This window comes from Lithobates pipiens, unplaced genomic scaffold (assembly GCF_037356315.1).
Source record: "Lithobates pipiens isolate NorthernLeopardFrog02 unplaced genomic scaffold, aLitPip1_a1.2 Scaffold_18, whole genome shotgun sequence".
NCBI classification, from domain to species: Eukaryota; Metazoa; Chordata; class Amphibia; order Anura; family Ranidae; genus Lithobates; species Lithobates pipiens.
Genome location: NW_027507758.1, coordinates 204,095,394 through 204,114,529, shown reverse-complemented (window position 1 = coordinate 204,114,529; position 19,136 = coordinate 204,095,394). Strand labels below are relative to the sequence as shown.

At 48.1% G+C, this 19,136-nt stretch overlaps 1 protein-coding gene across 1 annotated transcript in view; it reads right to left on the bottom strand.

Annotated features, from left to right (window-relative positions):
• Positions 1–19,136, bottom strand: part of CAPN9 (calpain 9) — a 1,247,204-nt gene that overhangs the window by 75,368 nt on the left and 1,152,700 nt on the right. Inside the window, exon 18 of the mRNA XM_077486535.1 lies at positions 2,750–2,866. Within this exon, the coding sequence (XP_077342661.1) occupies positions 2,750–2,866 (117 nt within the window). The remainder of the gene's footprint in view (positions 1–2,749; positions 2,867–19,136) is intronic.

The window sequence follows — 19,136 nt, the reverse complement described above, 5'->3', positions numbered from 1 at the left end:
GTACTGAGATGTATAGGAGGGGGACCAAAACCAGCCCAAGGGAGGTAGAGGGGACCCGCCCTTGTTTTTCTTGCGTCTATCTAGCAAGGTTACTCTGTGGTATAACAAGGAAGCTGAGACTTCTGCAATGTTTAAATGTGCTTTTACTATACAAAGATGCTGTTTATACAAAACTATTACAATCTTAGGAATACAATACAAGAATGACAGATACATATAACAAGCAAAATGCCTAGAAAATGAACAGCCTATGGTCTAGAACTACAAATACATTTAAAGGTTACTGTATGTTCGTGATCTCCATTGACAATGTTTCTTCTGGAGGTCAGGCACTTGTTCTTCTATCATGAGTGGCTTCTTCTGATGTTCAAAGCACGATGTGTGTTCTGATGTTACAGCATGATGATGTAAGATCAGAAGAAGCCTCTCATGATAGAAGAACAGAATCTGGTCTCCAAGCAGAATCATTGCCAATGGAGATCACGAACATACCGTAACAGAGATAGTTTCTTATGAGATTGCATTCTTTCATGAGATGATCTATTCTTACAAGCATGGATGTTTTGCTGTTTTCAATGGCCACCAGGATCAGTGCAGTACCATCTGGATTGGATGGGGGGGCAGAAGGAGCTGCATTCAGGGATGTTCCAGGGTCCATATCTAGCTCCAACAGTAGGGCTTGCAGTCTGCCCACAATAGAGGCGTCAGTATGTGTAGCTGGGGTGGATGGACAAGCCTCTCTTGTGGGCAGACTGTGTTTTTGTTTACCCCCTTTTTTGGAGGGCCCATTGGTTTGGAGGGGAGAGGAACACTGCACAGACCTGAGACTGTTCACCCCACTCCACAGCAACTATCACTGTCTCTGTGCAAGGAGATGTTCTAGATTGGGAGGTACATTGTGTCTTTTTTTTCTCAGAGAGCCAGCAACAGCAAGGGTCTCAGGGAGTCACTCCACACTTATAGCTTTCAGTCATGCACTGAGGGGGTTAGATGGCATTCACTCGGGCCTCTGGACAGGGGGTGTTGTGGAACCAGGCAGGGTATGATCTCAGGGGTCAGAGGCACCTACCGTCTGCACCGATGTTCCTCCGCGATCCCGCCAGGTTCCCAGGGATGCAGGATGTGCAGGATGGGGCCAGGAGCATAGTGTGGACTCTCCTCTCTTGTTCCTTAGCGCTGACTATAGGCCTAGCGTGCAAGATGGTGGCAGATTGCGGGGACACGGAGGGCCGCGGCCTGTGCTCTGGCTGTTCCACTCACAGATCCTTGGTGGGAAAAAGGCTGCAGGATGGAGCTAATTGCCTGGTAACTGTCCGCAGGGGGTGCAAGTCCGCCGCTGCCACGGATGGACGCCGTGCCTAATAACGGCTGCTGCGGACTAGGCAGATAACCACAATGCTCGCAGGAGCAGCTGCCTCCCAGGAGATATCCACCTGGGGGATGCACAACAGCCAGCTGAGTCGGATGAGTCTTGTGGCAGCGTCCCTGGGCTTGTAGTCAGCAAGATGGAGACAGATGGAGACTGAAGAGTCCGGACAATGGCCGCTGCGGACTAGGCCGCAGCCACAGGGCTCGACCAGGAGGCCTATGCGCAGGAAATATACACCTGGGGGGATGCTCTGCAGCCAGCTGAGGGGCATGGGGTGAGTGGTGGTGTCCCTGGATGTGTAGACAGTCAGATGGATGAGGATTTGGTTAAGATGCTCTGGAGCGCCTCTTAGACATGTCCGCCATGGTTCACACCTGGTCACGCCCCCCGACTGCGTATTTCTAAAGTACTTTTGTTACCACAAGTATTTCAGAACGTCGATGAGTGTCAGAGGTGTCAGAGGACTTGCAGCTTCAGGCCAACCAGTTAGGTATCATGCTACACTAGCAAGGCAGCATCCATTTGGATGTGAAGTATTTTTTTAGCTCACCCAAATTTCCGCCGCCGACTGTAAACCTCAGCACTGCACAGGCGCGCGCGCCTAGGGGAGACTTTGCGGACACTGCTGCCCACTTCACATGGACCCAGTGGATCCCAGACAAGGCTGTGAGCCATGGTAATATCGGTCCAGCTTCAACCTATACGCATGGACTGGCCGCCCAGGTTCTGCACATAGGTGGAAAAACGAGGAATGCAGAGGCTGCAGATGGGCGTAAAGTAAGTGTGACTTTTATTGTATCACACAATGGCATCAGAACACAAAATAAATGCAAAAGGTAAAATAAATATTTCCCTGAAGGTCCGCACACCTGGGTATGTTTTGATGCCATTGTGTGATACAATAAAAGTCACACTTATTTTTTATTGCTAATAAATCAAACTTATTATAGACACTAAAAATTCTAATGGCTTGGTTGGCTCCATTCTCTGCGTCACAGTCAAGGAGCAAGCGTTCAGTAAGCAAAGTCAGAACTCCTGATTTTCCAGTTTGTTCCGTGTTGCTCAACTAGCATTTTCCATAAAAGCAGTGATTCAAAATATAATAAGCACGGTATAGATTATGGTTGCTTCTGTTAAAAAAAGGAAACAGAATTCCCATTTTGTATCTGCAATGTACACACATGTACACAAGTATAGCTGTTTCTTCTGTTTACCAATACCTGTGCCAGCACACTTAAAAAAGTAACATTTTCCTAGGTTATTTCTCCTGTTTGGAAAATTGGATCTAAACGCAATCTATCTTATGAATACACATTTTTTCCAGGCTTCTTCTAAAGAGAGAAATCATATTTCACATATCTCAATATATTTTATACTCACAGCAACAATTTTCCAGACGAACCAAACAGTTCAGATAATCATCAAATTCTATCTGGTAGAGGTCATCTGAATATCTCAAGACAATCAGTTGCAGCACTGTGTTGTTAAGCTGAAACCCTAAAAATATAATTAAGTTAATTATTTTCCTAATTTTATTTGTCTAAAGTTAATCATATATATGTAAGGTTATTTTTTGTATAGAGTAGGTTAGAATTGAAAAACCCCTGTCTAATTTTTATAATTGTCAGGGACTGCTAGGTAGTTTCACCATTTCTCTTTTCTATTTGATATCATTGCCATCAAGACTCAAATGTTTTAAACAGGGGGTAACATTAACTCTCGCAGTGGGGATACATCATCCATTGACTCTCCCCACACTTATATTATTATATAGATACTGTATATAGATTTACTGATAGAGATAAAGATGTATAGATCTATGAATTAATAGTTTGCCAAAAGGTGAAGATTCAGCTCTGTCACTTGCCAAATTTCCAGCAGTTTTGGTACAGAGAAAGAAAAAGAGAAGAAGGGAAAAAATACCTCCTTGTTTACCTTGGAGATTACAGTATAACTGTAAGAGAATAATCAACTATGTAAGCCTAGAGTCACACAATTGTGGGTAGTTGCGGGTGTGGAATCACACCTGCTTCCATACCCGCAACCACCCACAGTCAAAATGATCTGCTCTTTAAAAATACGCTGGGCTTAATGGCACCCCCATGCATCTAAAAACACAGAGCATTTGCAGATGTGGGAACTGCTGGGAAATTGCAATAGTGTGAACCAGTGTGAGAATAAACAAGATTTTCTGTAAATTGCACAAGGGGTATTCACACCTATGAGTTGTGGTGCATTGTGGTAATGCATTGTGCATCATACACTCTTTAGTGCATTTTCAACGTACATACTGTATGCTATGATTCGTTATGGTTTTCTGCATCAGAAAAAAAGTGCATGTCCATTGTTTGTGTTTACCGATGCATTGAGACATTTGAATGGGCTGTATTTACCTAAAACATGTTAGCAAGCAACAGAGTGTGTGCTAACACAATGGATCAAAACCTGAAGGTGTGAAGGCCACTTACTGAGTGAGGCTTTTTTTTACCTTTGGATGGAATGTGAAAGCATTAAAACTCTTGGAAAATGTTGCTTTCTGTGTCCTGGCTGTAGAAATTCACACTCTCTCTTTGTCTTGGTGACCATTATCAGTGATAATTTATCACTGTAAGAGTCCAGGGCTTACTACGCATGCACCAATGGTGCGTTGCCGGAAGAGGAAACCTGTGCCAACTGAGCATGTGCCAAAGACGCCTTACTGTGCTAACCTGCACCTGCACAGAAGACTTGAAAAATACAGGAAAATGCCCAGGACACACACAGGAAGTGACTTCAATCTGATGGAAGAAGGCAGGAAAATCCCCAGGAGGCGCACAAGAAGTGACATCAACCTGATGGAAAAAGGTGTGAAAATGCGCAGGAGGTACACGCGAAGCAACCTTAAAGTTCCCTATATAAACCCAGCCCAGACACTGCCAAATTGCTGGATTATCTTCAGTCCCTCCTTGTTCCTGTGCTTGTGTGTGATTTGTCTGAACTTGTGACCTGGAAACCTATTTGACTACTCTTGATTGCTGCTTGTTATTGACCTTGGATTTGTACCTTGACCATTCTACTTCTTTGCCCCTTTTGCCCCTTTTGAGCTGCCAGATTGGAACTGACCCTGGCTTGGATCTCGACCATCCTTCTTTGGATTAACCCTTTTATACTTTGTTGCCCAGCTGGACTTGACCTCAGCTCGGATCTCAGGCTAAGGTTTGCACGGTGCTTTGCACCCCTGGCACCCATGCCACTCGGTGTTCACTAAGTCTCCATCTCCAGAGGCTTCAAGGAACCGAGGTGCAAAGGAGGCCTCCCCACTACTTTGGTCTCACATCAAGTGCGTGGCTCTCATGACAGAATAATCCAGCCTGAGACACAGATGCCAACAATTGGCATCTGTGTCTCAGGCCCTGATGGCCATACAAGAGGGGTACGTTCAACTGGAAGGTCGGCTGACGGCAATGGCTAATCCCTCAGTTCTGAGCCCTGTGAAACCACCTGTTATGGCTATGGAGCAGGCCATCTCTACTCCAGCTTCTGAACCACGGGTTCCTATGTCGGAACTCTTTTCAGGGGTTTGCCACAAGTTCCGGGCTTTCAGGCATGCATGTTGGCTATACTTTACCTTATAGCCTAGGACCTTCTCTGCAGAGGATACAAAAGTCGGGTTTGTAGTAGCCTTACTTACAGAAGAACGTCAAGCATGGGCTCATCAGCTATTGGACAGGGAGAGTCCTATACTGCACTCACTGTCTTCTTTCTTCAATGCCATTCCAATCCTCTATGATGACCCACAACGAACCACCACGGCTGAAACAGTGTTGACATCTCTACAACAGGGGAAATGCCCTGTTGAGGACTACGTAATGCAATTCCAAAAGTGGGCTGCAGACACTGCATGGAATGACGCTGCCCTGCACCATCAGTTTCGCTTGGGCCTGTCCGAGCCCCTCAAAGACAAATTAGCAAGAGTGGGGTTTCCTGATACTTTGGAACCTACAATTCAGTTGGCTATCCAGTTTTATAGCAGACTCAGTGAACGTTGCAGCGAACGATCCAGTATGGCCCGTTCCACATGGATTCTCCCACTTGTACCCATTGTTCCACACCTGAGAACCCCTGAGACCCACACATCAACACTAATTGATGACGCAGAACCAATGCAACTCAGCTTAGTTTGTGCACCCAAAGAGTGACAACGCCGTCGCCTGAACAATTTATGCCTGTATTGTGGTGGAGCGGGTCACTTTCTTCAGAGATATCCCATTAGGCCGACTAAGTGGATCGAACCCCCACCTGTTTCACCGTACATTGTTAAATCCTCACATTTCGCTCTCTGCCTCTATTTGCAAATACCGGGAAGGATAATCCGAGTAGCAGCCATTGTTGACTCTGGAGCTTGCAGCTGCTTTATTGACATCCACTTCTCCAAAAAGTATGGAATCGCACTATGCAAGAAGCCCCAGCCATTTACCGTTCATCTGGCAGATGGCTCTACACCAACCTCGGGTCCCATAACCCATGAGTCCACCCTCATATTGGCCACCACCGAAGCAGACCATCAGAAATATCTTCAGCTGGACGTGATTTCTTCCCCTATTTTCCAGTTATTTTGGTGTTACCATGGCTTCGACAGCACCAGCTGTAGATTGATTGGTCCACTGAAGTTGTGTCTTTCAGCTCACACTATTGCTTACACCACTGTTTTCCAGAGATGACAACACTCTTCTACCCCAGGTTTACAGAGACTTCATGGACATCTTTGACAAGAAGGGGGCTGAATCCCTACCGCCTCACTGGCTGTATGATTGCCCCACTCAGCTTCTTCCTGGTTCTGCAATACCATATGGGAGGCTCTCCCCACTCTATGAGCCTGAATTAGAAGTCCTCCGAAAATACATTGATGACAATCTTAGGAAAGGGTTCACCTGGCCCTCTACCTCTCCTGCAGGGGCTGGACTTTTCTTTGTGGCAAACAAGGATCATTCTTTAAGACCAAGTATCGACTACAGAGAATTGAACAGTATCACAATCAAGAATCAATACCCATTGCCACTATTACCTGAGCTCATCCAGAGGTTCTGCACCACCAAGGTCTTTCAAAATTGTATCTAAGGGGGGCCTACAATTTAATACGAATAAGAGAGGACGATGAATGGAAAACTGCCTATCCTACTAGGTTTGGCCATTCAGCCAATCGGCAGTTGCCGCATTCATCTGGACTACTATGGCTTAATGCCGTGCTGTGATGCTGATACTTACTTATAAGGCACTTCACCTTTGGATGGGTTTTTTACTTTTCCTAGCCTGCCTTTAATATATCGACAGGACAAACTACTTATCCTGATGGACATTTCTATTACTGAAGTTTTTTTGAAGTCCAGCTTTCTTTGTTTTTGAGGTTATGTTGCTGCCTACTTTCATGCTGAAAAACCTGTGCATGGCTGCGTGGCACTTACTATGCGCTATTAGCCTCCTATCGTCATGGAAACTGCTGCTCCTGAGGAAGCTTAATCCAAGCGCAACATGTCGAGCTTCTGAAAAAATTGATATACCCAGATCTAGATTTGGACACACAACTTATTGGATATTTACATCAGGCAATGATCTAAGAACCTATTTGGTTCATTGTCATGAGTGTGGTTACATTAGCTATTATGTGATGTCATTCTCTATAGGTGTAGGGTATATTAATAACTAATTTTATTCTTATGTTACATATTGTTGTAATAACTGTACCTCAGTCTTTTTATATACAAATTTTTTAATAAAATAAAATAAATATTACTAATATTTTTCTAGATCTTTTACTTCGTGCCTACAAAGTCCACTTTATGTAGTACTTCAATCTTTAATTAAATTATTTCCGGGACGATGGCACCCTATGTTAAAGTAGTTTTTTTAGATTTTTTTTTTTCAGATGACATCCTTGTTTTTTCACCTTCCCTCAAGGTACAGTGGTGCAGTGGTTAGCACTCTCACCTAGCAGTAAGAAGGGTTGGTGGATTGAATCCCAACCACGACACTACCTGCCTGGAGTTTGCATGTTCTCCCTGTGCCTGCGTGGGTTTCCTCTGGGTACTCCGGCTTCCTCCCACACTCCAAAGACATGCAGGTAGGTTAATTGGCTTCTGTCCAAAATTGGCCCTAGTATATGAATGGGGACTTTGGATTGTGGGCTCCTTGAGGGTAGGGACCAATGTGAGTGGGCAATGTACAGGGATAGGGACAATTGTAGACACTCACTCAGGTTGAACTGGATGGACTGGTGTCTTTATTCAACCTTACTTACTATGAAACATCATATCCACATGTGAAAGGCCTTTTTTTGCCTCTGAGCCCATAAACTCTACACCAAGCTTGAAAAATGTGAGTTTGAGAAGGATACCATACAATTACTTGGCCTCATTATTTTGACTTCTGGCATCTCCATGGATCCCCAGAAGGTAACTCCAGTTCTTGAATTGCCAGTACCCTTGGACCGTAAGAGCATCCAGAGGTTCGTGGGATTTGCCAATTTTTATAGAAGATTCATCAAAGGCTTCTCATCAATAATTTCACCTATCACACAAGTTACCAAGCAAAGCAGCTGTTTTCTTCTGTCCCCCTCAGCACACACGGCTTTCAAAAAAAAAAAACTCGAGAAGCAATTTATCTCTGCTCCGGTCCTTCATAATCACGACCCAGGCCTGCCTTACGTGTTGGAGGACGATGCTTCAGAGATTGCGTTTGGGTCAGTCCTTTCTCAGCGCCACAAAACCACAGCCATCTTACATCCTGTTGCCTTCTTTTCCAGGAGGTTGTGACCGGAATTATGATGTAGGGGACCGGAAACTCCTTACTATTTGTGACAGAACCGATCCCACACTCTGATTGAGTGCTTCCGTCAGTATACTGCTTCCTAAGTCTAAATATACAGTGGTGTGAAAAAGTGTTTGCCCCCTTCCTCATTTCCTGTTCCTTTGCATGTTTGTCACACTTAAGTGTTTCGGAACATCAAACCAATTTAAACAATAGTCAAGGACAACACAAGTAAACACAAAATGCAATTTGTAAATGAAGGTGTTTATTATTAAAGGTGAAAAAAATCCAAACCATCGTGGCCCTGTGTGAAAAAGTGATTACCCCCCTTGTTAAAACATACTATAACTGTGGTTGTCCACACCTGAGTTCAATTTCTCTAGCCACACCCAGGCCTGATTATTGCCACACCTGTTCACAATCAAGGCATCACTTAAATAGGAGCTGCTTGACACAGTAAGGTCCACCAGAAGATCCTTAAAAGCTACACATCATGCCGAGACCCAAAGAAATTCAGGAACAATTGAGAAAGAAAGTAATTGAGATCTATCAGTCTGGAAAGGGTTATAAAGCCATTTCCAAAGCTTTGGGAATCCAGCGAACCACAGTGAGAGCCACTATCCACAAATGGCGAAGACATGGAACAGTGGTGAACCTTCCCAGGAGTGGCCGGCCGCCCAAAATTACCCCAAGAGCGCAGCGACGACTCATCCAAGAGGTCACAAAAGACCCCACAACAACGTCCAAGGAACTGCAGGCCTCACTTGCCTCAGTTAAGGTCAGCGTTCATGCCTCCACCATCAGGAAAAGACTGGGCAAAAATGGCCTGCATGGCAGAGTTCCAAGGAGAAAACCACTGCTGAGCAAAAAGAACATCAAAGCTCGTCTCAATTTCTCCACAACACATCTTGATGATCCCCAAGACTTTTGGGACAACATTCTGTGGACCGATGAGACAAAAGTGGAGCTCTTTGGAAGGTGTGTGTCCAAGTATATCTGGCGTAGAAGGAACACTGCATTTCATAAAAAGAACATTATACCAACAGTAAAATATGGTGGTGGTAGTGTGATGGTCTGGGGCTGTTTTGCTGCTTCAGGACCTGGAAGACTTGCCGTGATAAAAGGAACTATGAATTCTGCTGTCTACCAAGAGATCCTGAAGGAGAATGTCCGACCATCTGTTCGTGTACTCAAGCTGAAACGAACTTGGGTTCTGCAGCAGGACAATGATCCTAAACACACCAGCAAGTCCACCACCGAATGGCTGAAGAAAAACAAAATGAAGACTTTGGAGTGGCCTAGCCAAAGTCCTGACCTGAATCCTATTGAGATGTTGTGGTATGACCTTAAAAAGGCCGTTCATGCTCGAAAACCCTCTAATGTAACTGAATTAGGACAATTCTGCAAAGATGAGTGGGCCAAAATTCCTCCAGGACGCTGTAAAAGCCTCATTGCACGTTATCGTAAACGCTTGGTTGCAGTTGTTGCTGCTAAGGGTGGCCCAACCAGTTATTAGGTTTAGGGGGCAATCACTTTTTCACACAGGGCCATGATGGTTTGGATTTTTTTTCACCTTTAATAATAAACACCTTCATTTACAAATTGCATTTTGTGTTTACTTGTGTTGTCCTTGACTATTGTTTAAATTGGTTTGATGTTCCGAAACACAAACATGCAAAGGAACAGGAAATGAGGAAGGGGGCAAACACTTTTTCACACCACTGTAGATATCAGATATTCCAAGCTCTCACAAGCACAAAACAAGATGACACTTGTTTAGCTGCTCAACATGGACTGATTTATTAGAACCAAAATGACAAGTATTTATAATACAGTAGAAGACTAAAACCTAACCTAATTAGCATGAGCTAATTATCTAATCATTGACCCAGACTAGTTGTCTGAGAGATAGGACTTTTCAGGGTAAGATTTTGTCTCCTAGCTCACTGATTCAATTCAAAACTATTCAATACACATTACCATAAACATAAACACAGGGTTAATTAGCACAAACAACAATGTGTGGACTCTTACAAGCTAGACTAGACTCATTTACACAACAGACAGGTGGCTGGAGTTGATGACATTAGCATCTAACAGTTTGTGTCCCAACAGTGTGATTCAGTCTATTGCTAATATGGCAAATACATATCCAGAGTCTGTGTCTTGGGGGGGGGGGGGGCATGGATCTGAATCCAAGTAACATCTTGGGGGTCCCCAGACATCCAGCTCACAAAGAGCACCGTTCCCCAAAATGCCAGGGTCCATAAATGCAAGGCAAGAGGCTCGCATTCTGTCCCCTCCACAGCCTCTGTCCCGACTAGGTCTGTCACACTATTAAACTGGCCCTGGAAGAATGGCGATATCTATTGGAAGGAGCCTCACACCCTATACTTGTCTACACCGATCATCGAAATCTAGAATACCTCCGTACAGCTAAACATCTAAGACCTAGACAAGCCAGATGGGCTCTCTTCTTCACCCTATTGCAAATGCATATCACGTACCGTCCGGGATCAAAGAATTGTAAACCTGATGCTCTATCGCGCATGTATCCCACATCAGATAACTCACCAACGACGAACGCCATACTCCCTGCCTATAATTTCTTCCTATTTACGGATGACCTCTTGTCCAGGATTAAACTGGCCTTCTCTCTAGACCAACTGCCTTCAGAAGAACGTCTGCAATAAAAGGACGGACTTTTCTTCCATGACCATGCTGTGTTTGTGCCCCTTCAACTGAGAGTTCCTGTGCTCAAACTCTGCCATGACAACAAGTTAGCAGGGAATTTCGGGGTGACTAAAACCACCAATCTGCTTTTTCAAACCTTTTGGTAGCCTACCCTCAAGGAAGACCACCACGCTTACGTCAATTCCTGCCCGGTGTGCAATCACTGCAAAAAGGAAAATAATAAATCATGGGAACTCTTGCGCCCCCTGCCTGGATCAGCATGGATTACATAGTGAAGCTACCAATCTCTGATGGGTTTACATCCATATTTGTTGTTGTGGACCGCCTTACATAAATGGTTCATTTTATTCCTACGATTGGCACTCCTTCCGCCCCAGAAACAGGTCAGGTTTTTATCAAGGAAATCATATGCCTCCATGGGGTCCCCAGCAATATTATATCGGATCGTAGGGTCCAATTCACCTCTAAATTCTGGAACGAGCTCTGTCTTTCTATAGACATTGAGAACCACTGCTCTTCAGCCTACTATCCTCAGACCAATGGACAAACGGAACACACCAACCAAACTCTTGAACAGTACGTTTCTCCACCTTTGTCCAAGACAGGGCGTTTCTACTTCCTTGCACAGAATTTGCATACAACAATACAATACATTCTACCACTAAGCAATCACCGTTTTACGCCAACCTGGTGTACCACCCTTCTTTTTCCCTTATCCTACCAGCTTCTGCTTTGGTCCCGGCTGTCTGGAACAGAGTGGAGTTTCTACAAAACAACTTAGAGCTCCTTGGGCGGCACAGTGGTGTAGTGGGTAGCACTCTCACCTAGCACTAAGAAGGGCTGCTGGTTCAAATCCCAACCACAACACTACCTGCCTGGAGTTTGCATGTTCTCCCTGTGCCTGCATGGGTTTCCTCCGGGTACTCCAGCTTCCTCCCACACTCCAAAGACATGCAGGTAGGTTAATTGATTTCTGTCCAAAATTGACCCTAGTGTTTGAATGGGGACCTTGGATTGTGGGCTCCTTGAGGGTAGGGACCGATGTGAATGTGCAATGTACAGGGATAGGGACAATTGTAGACACTCACTCAGGTTGAACTGGATGGACTGGTGTCTTTATTCAACCTTGTTAACTATGTAAAAGATACCATGGCCAAGGCACAGCTGGATTACAAGACTATCTATGATCAAAGACAATGTGGTCTGGATTTTGAACCGGGAGACAAGGTTTGGCAGTCTACCAAGCATTTAAATTTGGCCTGTCCCTCCAAGAAACTGAGTCCTAAGTTCATTGGCTCCTTCCCTGCCCTGTCCTGATTCAACCCTGTTGTCTACAAATTCAAACTGCCCTATACTTACCAGATCCACCCAGTCTTCCATGCCCCCCTCCTGAAGCCCATGGCCCGAACCCCCTTGGGGAATGTGGGGTCCGTCCTCCGCCTGCCTCTATGATTAAAGGGATTGAGGAGTATGAGGTGGAGGCCATTCTGGACTGCCGTAGAAGGGGCCGTGGACACCAATTTTTGGTACAGTGGAGGGTTACAGCCCTGAAGAGAATTCCTGGGAGCCCAAGTTGCATATCCATGCTCTAGATCTGCTCCAACACTTCTTTCAGCGTTCTTCATTACGGAAGGGCATCCGAAGGCCACCCCTTCGGGGGGGCTCTGTAAGAGTCCAGGGCTTACTATGCATGCACCAATGGTGCATTGCTGCAAGAGGAAATCCATGCCAACTGAGCATGTGCCAAAGAAGTCCTTAGTGCACTAACCTGCACTTGTGCAGAAGACTTGATAGAAAAAGGCAGGAAAATGGCTAGGGCGTGCACAGGAAGTGACTTCAACTTGATGGAAAAACTTTGTTGCCCAGCTGGACTTGACCTTGGCTTGGGTCTCGGACTAAGGCTTGCACTGTGCTCCGCACCCCTGGCACCCATGCCACTTGTGCCACTCGGGGTCCACCAAGTCTCTGTCTCCATCTTCAGAGGCTTCAAGGACCCAAAGTGACCCCACTACTTCAGGTATGTGGCTCTTGTGACAATCACCATGCCAAAAAATGATCAAAATCAAAGTTGTCTCCAGAACTGCCATACAGGGGAAATTTTCCAAAGGGGACCCCTAAGCTTTAAACAAGGGGAGGGGAGATTTCTCCTTACTTTGGACAAATTTACTCCCACTTCCTGCTGTGTCTTAGGAAGTTAAAATAGAAGTCCAGTCAAATATTAGCTAAAATATAAGCTCAAGTATAAAAATACAGGCAGAAAGCTGCAAAGCTTCTTCCCACTGAGTGAATCCTATACACAGAAGAGTTGCTCTATGCTCCTAATGATGTCATATCAGGAAGGTAAAGCCAGAGGTCATGACATCACCGTGCATGTGCATTCAACACTACTTTGAATTCTGAGAATTGTAGACCGGTGAATTGTGCTGTTTACAGCTTTTTATGCAAGTGTTTTTAAAAGTGTCAAAAAATTTTTATTGCGGATTTCACACTATTGCTAGCATGACCATCCTTTCCCTCTATACATGACTGGTGAAGTATTTTTGGAGAAGAGAATGGCAAAGCTTTATTCCACTGGCTTTTTACAAAGAAAGTGTTATCTGACTTCTAAGGATGAGAGTCACATACTGTACTTTCTGGTAAGCCTTCCATGTATCACAACGTGGAGTGGACACTGGGTGGAAAGAGAGGACCGGATCGGAAATGCAGCGAAGGGGAATGTAGGGGAGGGCCGGACATGATGGTGTGTCGAGTGACACACTAGTGGGGGGAGTTTGGGAAGAAAGTAGGCGGAATGGAGGAGGGGGAGCGGCCATTTAAAAAGGGGGTGGAGCCACGAGTGGGCAGTCGGGACGGAAGAACACACGAGGAGGCAGTTTTTTCACTGCTCCTCGTATACCTTCACAAGATGGCGGATGCGGCGGCCCTGTTGGCACAGCTGAGAGCGTCGGCGGCATCCCGGGGGCCCGAATGGATCCAGCGGCAGGTCGCGGCGGTGTTGGCGGAAGCGAGAGGACGGCATGCCGAGGACAGACGTGCGGGAGAGGAGGGCGCGGCAACACGCGGCAGGATATCTAGGCCGCCGACCAGGTACTCTCCAGGGGCTGTGGTGGGGCCTTCCCAGGGGGCCAGGAGTCTGAGGGGGGACCAGTCCATTCCACCAGCTAAGCGGAGCCAGCCAGCATTCCTGACGGGGTCAGGTCAGCCTGCACGCCGCAGCCTCGTGATGGAGGGCGGGGCCACGAGCCTACATGGCTCTGCTTCCCCGGGGGAGAGGAGAAGATCCCCGGCAGGATCATCCCCAGTGGCTCTGCACGAGTCAGGGGGAAGCAGAGGACAAGCATCCAGAGGCCCTGGAGGGGTTGATGGGGACTTGTGGGTGGGGCGGGAGGCCAGGGACCCCACACTGGTGTCGCCCCCAGCAGCTCTGCACGAGCTTAGGGGGAGGGGGGGTCGGACATCGCCTGGCACTGCAAAGCTGAGGAGGGAGCCGGGACACATGTCGGCTGGGACAGTTACCCCTGCAGCTCTGCAGAGCTGGTGGCAGGACACCACGCAGCGCGGCGAAGAGAGGGAGGCCGGCGGCGTCAAGACGGGCTGCGTCAAGCCTCTCGGCGGCTCTGCATGAGCCGAGGGGGGAGACAGCAGGGGGGCGTCAGCAGCAGCCTCTGGGGGTCGTGCTGGCGTTTCGATGGATGGTGCTGTGGGTGGGCGGACGCCACCAGGAGACAGTGGACAGGACTTGCACGGCAGGAGTGGTGTTAGGTCCTGCCCACCTGCGTGCGCAGAGTGAGGACAGCAACGTCACTTGGCCGGCACTGCGGCGGCTGAGAATCGGGCTGGGGCTCGGAGGCGCCCGGTGTCCAGGAGCCCCTCTCCTGGGGGGTTGCGGCTTCTCGAGGACCAGGATGGAGGAAGTCGGTCTGAGGGAGAATTGTCGGATGACGAGGAGGAGCCTGAAGGTCGGCGTGCGGCAGGGGAGGTCGTCTCTGCGGCTGTTGGAGCAGTGCCCAGTCAGCCCAGTAAGTCCCATGATAATGTTGATTTTGCCAATGTTTTGAAGGGTTTATTGGGTGTTGCTTCTGTAAGGGGGGGGAGACGGTGCCTGTCCAACAGCAGGTGGAGAGTGGGGATACGGTCACGGGTTCCGGGGGTCAGTTGCAGGCATTGCTGGATGGCCTGCGGGTTTTGGTAGGCCGGTTTGAGGGTGGCCAGGTGAACACGCCAGTGGATGCCCCTGGGGGCGGGGCCGCGGCTGGAGTGGTGCCGGTCGCCGGAGGAGAGCAGGGTCCTACGGATACGGTGACGCCGCCGGTCCAGGCAGCAGCGGAGGCCACGGAGAAGGTGAGTGCGGCGGTGTCAGGGTCCACGGAGCCGGCAGGGAGAGCCGACATTGTAAGGATTGCGGATGCGGCACGCTGCGAGGTGTATGTGTGCTTTGAGGGACCGTTAGGAGCCCACCTGAAGCAGGAGGTTCAGGAGAAAATTTGGAAGGGGGAATATGTGGAGATTTTCTCCCTGCTGCCTCTTGAGAAGTTTAACCTGGACAGGGTCAAACCGGACGATACGAAGGAGAAGGATGAAGAGAAATGGCGTTACCGCCTGATTCCGCGTACCTTTGCAAATTGGCTGCAAGCCTTCACCATCTTTGCAAGTGTCGTCGGTGAGAAGAACCCCGAACATTGTTTGTCGTTATTTTGTTACATGGACGCCATTGGGGAGGCGTATTGGGTTTATGGGGGCTTGGCATGGCTGCGCTATGACGAGCAGTTTCGCCAGCGCAGGGCGGTACGCCCGACCCTGCGTTGGGACCATAAGGATATTAGCCTCTGGATGCGGCTAATGGCATCGGCTCGGGCCCCGCCACAGTCCTTTCAAGGAGGGGCCAGGGGTAGCATCTCCTCGGGACTGCCGGCCGGAAAAAAGTGGGGAGTATGCTAGCAGTTCAACGAGGGCTCTTGCAAGTTCGGTGGTGGCTGCAGATTTAAGAACGAGTGTTCAGGATGCAGGGGTGCGCATACCCTCACCAAGTGTTTCAAGAAAGGAAAGCGTGTTGGGGAGCCTGTGTACAAGAGGGACGACTCCGGTGATGCGGGAAAGGATGCAGCCTTTCCTAAATAGGTACCCGGATAGAGCGGCGGCGAGCTTGATCAGCACTGGATTTCAGGACGGTTTTAGTATCCCGTGTGCATTGACTGTGATTCCCCCGATAGTGAATAATTTGAAGTCGGCTATGCAACACCCGGCGGTGGTCTCTGAAAAATTGGCAAAGGAGGTGTCATTGGGGAGAATGGCGGGGCCATTCGCTCAGGTTTCTTTAGACGATTTAGTGGTGTCCCCGCTGGGGGTGGTTCCCAAAAAGGAGCCGAATAAGTTTAGATTGATTCACCACTTGTCGTTCCCGAAAGGGGGTTCGGTGAATGATTTCATCGACCCCGAGGCACAGTTTCTTATACCTCGTTCGATGCAGCGGTCCGATGGGTTAGGCGTTACGGCCAGGGGGGCGTTAATGGCTAAGGCCGATGTGGCGTCTAAGGCCGACGTTTCGGCTATTACCTGTGCACCCCGACAGTTTTCATTTGCTGGGTTGTTGTTGGCAAGGAAGCTATTACGTGGATAGGTGTTTGCCCATGGGCTGTTCGGTTTCTTGTGCTGTGTTCGAAGCATTTAGTTCCTTTTTAGAGTGGGTAGTGCGGGACGTGGCTGGATTGGATTCCGTCATCCATTACTTGGATGATTTTCTCTGCGTGGGCCCTCCTTCATCCAATGTGTGTGCGATTTTATTGTCAACGTTGCAGCACATCACGGCGAAGTTTGGGGTGCCTTTGCATGCCGACAAAACGGAGGGCCCGCGGACGGAGCTGAGTTTTCTGGGTATTGTGATTGACTCCGTGGCCATGGAGTGCAGGTTGCCGGAAGGGAAGCTCAGGGATTTGCAGGCGGAGATTAGGGCAGTTCATGGTTGTAAGAAAGTTCAGTTACGTGCATTGCAGTCCCTGCTGGGAAAGTTGAACTTCGCTTGCCGTATCATTCCCATGAGTAGGGTTTTCTGCTGTCGGCTGATACGGCGGAGGTAAGGGCGCCTGAGCACTTTATCCGGCTGAGTAGGGAACATAGGGAGGATCTCCGGATTTGGTATCAGTTCCTTTCCAAGTACAACGGCAGGTCAGTGTGGATGTCGGGCCCGGTGAGCAACTTCGATGTAGAGTTGGTTACGGACACCGCGGGATCTACAGGATACGGATCGTTTTTTCAAGGCCGTTGGAGTGCTGCGCCGTGGCCTCAATCGTGGGTTGAAGCCGGGTTTTTAAAGAACTTGGTACTGTTGGAACTTTTTCCGGTAGTGCTGGCTTTAGAATTGTGGGGGCAGGCTTGCCGGAACCTGAAACTGCGGTTGAATTGCGACAACATGGGAGTAGTGCAGGTCATCAATAGCATGTCGGCGTCTTCACGACCTGTCATACGCTTGATGCGACAGTTGGTGTTGCGCTGCTTGCAATTGAATGTCTTTGATGTAGAGGTGTTCGAGGATAGGGTGTCGGTGCGGCTGTGGAGGTCGAAAACCGATCAAAAGGGAGTGGGAGTGCAGATAGGGTTGTACGCCATTCAGGGGTGTGCGGTATGCCCTGTTCGGGCTGTGGGGAATTTTGCACGGGTAAGACCTAGGGGAGAGGGTCCTTTCCTGATACATGAGGACGGGTCACACCTGTCGAAGTTCCAGTTTGTGGCGGTGCTACGGAAATGTTTGGGGAAGATGGGCATGGAAAGTTCTGCATACGCTTCACACTCCTTCCGCATTGGGGCCGCCAGGCGCGGGTTGGATGAGGTGGCGGTGCGTAGGTTGGGTAGATGGGAATCTAAGGGATTCCGCTCTTACATTCGACCTCAGTTAGTTTGTGAATAATAAAAAGAAAAAAAAAAAGAAGAAATTTTTACTGATACCCTAAACAGGGGGGGGGGGGGGTTGTTATGTTAGTACTGGTTAAGATGCGGGGATACTGTTTGGTTTGGTGACAGTTGGGTTGTGTTTGTCTTTTCAGATGGAGGGCCTACACGCCTCATCTGGATCCTGGGGCACTCATATGTTTGTTGGGGTGCCCGGAGAGGGGACGCAAGACCAGGTGGGAGACAGTTGGGTATCTCTAGGAGGGAGGCGGTGATACGGTGGCTGGGTAGACCGGGTATGTTGTGGGGCAGGGTGGTCCAGGAAGTAGAGAGGTATGCGAGGCTGGACAGGCCGCCGGATGTATTGGTTATACATGCTGTGGGCAATGATTTGGGAGTGCGGACTGTCAGGGACCTGATAGCGGACATAAAGTCTGACCTGGTGTACCTGCACGCGGCCTTCCCGGATACATTGCTACTATGGTCGGACATGGTGGCACGGACTACTTGGCGCATGGCCCGGTCGGTGTATAGACTTAATAAGGCGAGGATTAGGGTAAATAAAGTGATCGGGCGGTTTCTGGCCCGGGAAGGGGGGATGGTAATTCGCCATAGGGAATTGGAGACCAATGTGGGTCTCTATTTACGAAAGGATGGGGTTCACCTCACTGACGTGGGTATCGACCTTTGGTCTCTGGGGCTTCAAGAGGGTATTCGGGCGGCCCTGCGGGTCTGGAGGTGCCATCAAGGATGAGGTTTCACCCTTTCAGGCTGTGGCAGTATTTAATTGTTGGTCAGTGACGATAGCATTAAAAGAGGTGGTTAAGTGGGTGGGGGGCTCATCAGGAGATGGTCCCTCCGGTGTGTTCATCAAAAGTGTTGATGATCATGGTGTTGTTGCACTGCGGGAAAGGTGGTTGTCTCCGAGCGGTACAGCTGGAGGCCGGTAAGGTTGTGGTAAAGGTCCCGCAGTGCCCCCTGGTGTGTATACAGATATGTATACTTGAAAGAAGTAGCTCCGTCACTGACCAACAAAATTGGGTAAAAACATGTTGTTTCTCATATGTTGTTTCCACATGTGTGGAAAATGTTTATTATATTAAAATTTAATTTTGGAGTTTTATTTTGGTTGGTTTAATAAAGGCTGTTGTGGCCATTTTACTCCACAAAAAGAATGGTGTGGTCTCTTAATAGAGGGGGGTAAAAGGTTGGGAGTAAAAGGGTCTGTTACAACAGAGTGGGTCTTATCTGGGCTACACTAGTCATGACATATGAAGATTTTGTTTGATCTCACTGTATAATACGTGTATTTTTTGGGATTCTTGGATTTAGAGATTTATACTCACCAGGGGAGGAGAGGGGAAATATTCTGAAGTAGACACTAGTTCTGGTGACATGCTGGGATTCC